Source organism: Clarias gariepinus, chromosome 21, assembly GCF_024256425.1.
Source record: "Clarias gariepinus isolate MV-2021 ecotype Netherlands chromosome 21, CGAR_prim_01v2, whole genome shotgun sequence".
NCBI classification, from domain to species: domain Eukaryota; kingdom Metazoa; phylum Chordata; class Actinopteri; order Siluriformes; family Clariidae; genus Clarias; species Clarias gariepinus.
In genome coordinates, this window is record NC_071120.1 from 2,695,434 (window position 1) to 2,699,552 (window position 4,119).

A 4,119-nucleotide genomic window follows, 5' to 3' on the forward strand; every position below is an offset into this window, starting at 1 on the left:
ACACCCAGCCGTTTCTACACACCGCGGAGAAAGTTAACGTTGTCACGCGCCAAGCACGCGACAGCCGAGCGCTCGAGCCGGGGGGTCACGCGGTACCGAGACCTGCTCGAGCGTCCGGGCGTCGTTTTCAATAAACATTAACACTTCTGAGAGTCTTACCATAACTGCTGCTAGCAAAGCGTTAGCCTTCCCGCTACCCGTATTCCGAATAATCCCGCCTACGCAAGAAGACGCGCGCGGTAATTGGACAGCGCAAAATCGTGGGCGCGATTACAAAAATCGACAGCCAATCGTCTTACGGGAGATGGGTGGTACTAGCCAATCAGAGAGCAAGGGTCGCAAAACGGATAGGGAAACAAAAACTAAGAATTGCTGCAGCGGTGTTCTCTCTGTCTGGTGCGACTCTCATAATGTTCCGGGTAGAAACCGGGAATTTTTAACATTAGTGCCACTAAAGTAACAGACCTAAAATATTACTATTAATATTATTTATATTATGATTTTACACACACACTGTAAATTCCGAACATACTATAATCCAATCCAATAATTCGTGCTCTCTGACACGTTGTGACGCTAAATTAAGGAAAAATACCCCAAACATGAAAAAAATCCTTATAGACCTGAGATTAAATATAATTTGTTTATTTTTTATTCAATTTATTCATTTTTCAGATAAATTACAAATTAACAGCTCAACTAACAACTCAATTTAATTTAATCTTTCTTAAGATACCATGTGACGTCACCGCGAAGACAGAGAAAAACGTCACCGCTGAAGAATGCGACTTTATGCGCATGCGCAGGCTCTAACCGGAAGTGATTAATCCTAGCTAGGCTACAGGGCCCGAGAGCGTCGGCAAGGATTTCTATGGTAAAAAAGGATTTAACCGTGTTTTTTCCTCATTTTGTTTAACACTATTATTATTAAATATGTTATTATATGTTGTGGATAACATTGTGTGGACGTGTGGGGGGTTTGTTTCGCTGTTTAATCCTTTCTCCAGGCGATGCGTTTCATTTCATTAACACCTAACTGGCATCTTTCTGCTCTTTATTTTTAATAGTTTTCCTCAGAAATACGTTTAAAACCTGTTTTATAGTTAATGGTGAATGATAAACCGGATAACGAACCGCATTTTTATAGCGTTTTATTTGTTTATTTATTTTTTCCTCTGTCTGTATGTCTCTATGTCCCGCCCACTCTTTGCTGATTGGCTCATAGTTGCTAAGTGACACGGAACCGACCAATCAGCGAGCAGGCTTCGTCTCTGTCCTCGCTCAGGAGGCGGGGCTTGATGGAATACATGATGGTTTAATGTTAATATTGTTCAGGCGACAGATTTACTTATTTTACTTGTTTATATTGTGTTTATTAAACGTGTTTGTGCTGTATTCTGTGGTTGTTTACAGTGAGAAACACGTCTGTAGGGTTAAAGGTTAACACTTCCTGCCTCTCCCTTCTTATCTACTCAGACCAGATTATAGCTCAGATTTCCTCTCTGTGTGTGTGTGTGTGTGTGTGTGTGTGTGAGACAGGAAGAGATGTCAGGAGAGAGCGCTGTGAGCTCGGCTGTGCCGGCCGCGACTACCCGGACCACCTCGTTCAAGGGTTCGAGTCCGAGCTCCAAGTACGTGAAGCTGAACGTGGGCGGAGCTCTGTACTACACCACCATGCAGACACTCACCAAGCAGGACACCATGCTGAAGGCCATGTTCAGCGGCCGCATGGAGGTGCTCACAGACAGCGAAGGTACGCTAACACACACACACACGTGGGTCATGTGACCAAATCCATCCACAGGTACAGATAAGATGATGACCCTCTCTCTGTCTGTGTGTGTGTGTGTGTGTGTGTGTGTGTGTGTCTCCCCTGCAGGCTGGATTCTGATAGACCGCTGTGGGAAACACTTCGGCACTGTCCTGAACTACCTGCGTGACGGCGTCGTCCCTCTGCCCGAGAGCAGGAGAGAGACAGAGGAGCTGCTGGCCGAGGCCAAGTACTACCTGGTGCAGGGTTTAGTGGACGAGTGTCAGGCGGCGCTGCAGGTACCGCGCGCACACACACACACACAGACCTACAAACGGAGCTGTTTTTAATTTGTTGTATATATTTTGTACAGAACAAAGACGCCTACGAGCCTTTCTGCAAAGTGCCCTTAGTGACGTCACCTAAAGAGGAGCAGAAGCTCATCGCCACGTCAAACAAGGTACCACGCGTGCTAAGTTTTCACGTGAGTCTACTTGTAATAGTGCGCACTTCACCAACACTTCTCTCTGTTGTTTATTTTCCCCTTAGCCCACAGTTAAACTCCTGTACAACAGAAGCAACAATAAATACTCTTACACCAGGTGAGTCAGAGTGTGTGAGAGTGTGTGAGAGTGTGTGAGAGTGTGTGAGAGTGTGTGAGAGTGTGTGAGAGTGTACGTACAGACGTCAGGTTAAACCCTGCCTTTGATGTCTCCGCCTCCAGTAACTCGGACGACAACATGCTGAAGAACATCGAGCTGTTTGATAAACTCTCTCTGCGCTTCAACGGCCGCGTGCTCTTCATCAAGGACGTGATCGGGGACGAGATCTGCTGCTGGTCGTTCTACGGTCAGGGCCGAAAGATCGCCGAGGTCTGCTGCACCTCCATCGTCTACGCCACCGAGAAGAAACAGACCAAGGTAACGAGCGGTCCTAGTGCCCGCTGCTCTTTGTGTGTGTGTGTATATATGTGTGTGTTCACCCGTCCCCTGCCGTCGTCCCTCAGGTGGAGTTCCCCGAGGCGCGGATCTACGAGGAGACGCTGAACATCCTGCTGTACGAGTGCCAGGACGGCCGCGGGCCGGACAACGCGCTTCTGGAGGCGACTGGGGGCGCCGCGGGACGCTCGCACCACCTGGACGAGGACGACGTGCGGGAACGCGTGGACCACGTGCGCAGGATTCACGTCAAGCGGCCGGACGACCGCACGCACCACCACCAGTGACCTTTGACCTCACGACTGACCTCGCACCTGCAACCCCCTGTGCCTTAATCACCCAGTTCTACTTCTCTGTCTCTCTCTCTCACACTCACACACACACACACACACACACACACTCTTTTTCTAATAGGGATCACAGCGCTCTGACAGAGAAACACACACACAATATCACTGATTTCTGATGTCGGCTCTGTACACGGTCTGAAGCTCTGACCCCAGGTTTGCGTCTCTCACTTTCTTTCTTGTTTCCTTATTGATTGTCAGCCGTTAATTCAGTTTAAACATCAGCACCGAGTCTGACTGCAGCTCTGAGACGGACAGTGTTAGCTTTTTATTTTTTTGTCAGCTTGTGTCACGTTACTGTGTGAGTGAGTGTGTGTGTGTGAGTAAGTGTTTGCTGCTCCTACGGTTTTTCATCGACTGTGACGGATTTGTTACATTTTCCTGATCGTCATAAAGCTTTAATCACTGAGAACGTTAAGAAGGAAGTTTGTCCACCAGAGGGCAGCAGTGTGCACGGTTTGTTAGTTGTGAAAGCAGGATGTGGTCATGTTGAGTAATAACTGTCCCAGTACATCATGTCAGTGGTTTGATGACCAGAAGGAACACGCGCATCATTTCACTGTAAATCACCTTTAATGAACGAATGAATGAATGAATTGTTTACTTAATGACCCAGAGGTCACATGGTCTCTCTCTCTCTCTGTGGGTCTGCACAGTGACCAGTGACGAGAAGGAACTGTAGACTCTGCTGAAGGAGTGTTTATTTTTAGAAAACCCACAGATCCAGGATCAGCTCTTGATGAGTTCGTCTCGTATTGAGAGTGTAGGACTGATCCTAGATCAGAAGATGTGTCTAATGTACTTTTAGTTTGTTCTATTGTTTAGCGTGTGTGTGAACTCGTGCAGTCGCGTTTTGTCCTAAATTTAATTATAAGCTCTGTGGAGATGTTTGTACAGACACACACACATGTGATTTAAGAAATGTTTTACATATGATTATATTTATACACAACCTTATGGCAAATAAATCTTTCTACAAGTTTTTTGTTTCCAAAATCAGACTGTTTTGTGTGTTTGTGCTTCTCTTTAGTACAATTAGGTATAAACTTGTATCGGTCATGTGGTTACGTGATCTGAAATGATA

At 46.5% G+C, this 4,119-nt stretch overlaps 1 protein-coding gene across 1 annotated transcript; it reads left to right on the forward strand.

Moving 5' to 3' along the window:
* Nucleotides 1-800: 800 nt before the first annotated feature.
* On the forward strand, nt 801-4,031 carry kctd10 (potassium channel tetramerization domain containing 10). Its single transcript, XM_053480817.1, has 7 exons — nt 801-874; nt 1,540-1,753; nt 1,880-2,049; nt 2,124-2,210; nt 2,300-2,352; nt 2,475-2,670; nt 2,757-4,031. Exons 1-7 carry the CDS (start codon nt 872-874, stop codon nt 2,973-2,975), a joined length of 942 nt encoding a protein of 313 aa, XP_053336792.1. The 5' UTR covers nt 801-871; the 3' UTR covers nt 2,976-4,031.
* The last annotated feature ends 88 nt before the right edge of the window (nt 4,032-4,119 follow it).

Bases quoted from the DNA above. Each gene is read 5' to 3' on its own strand.
- kctd10 (XM_053480817.1), top strand. The intron at 2,211-2,299 runs GTACCACGCGTG...TTTTCCCCTTAG, and splicing joins TCATCGCCACGTCAAACAAG to CCCACAGTTAAACTCCTGTA. The intron at 2,671-2,756 runs GTAACGAGCGGT...GTCGTCCCTCAG, and splicing joins CCGAGAAGAAACAGACCAAG to GTGGAGTTCCCCGAGGCGCG.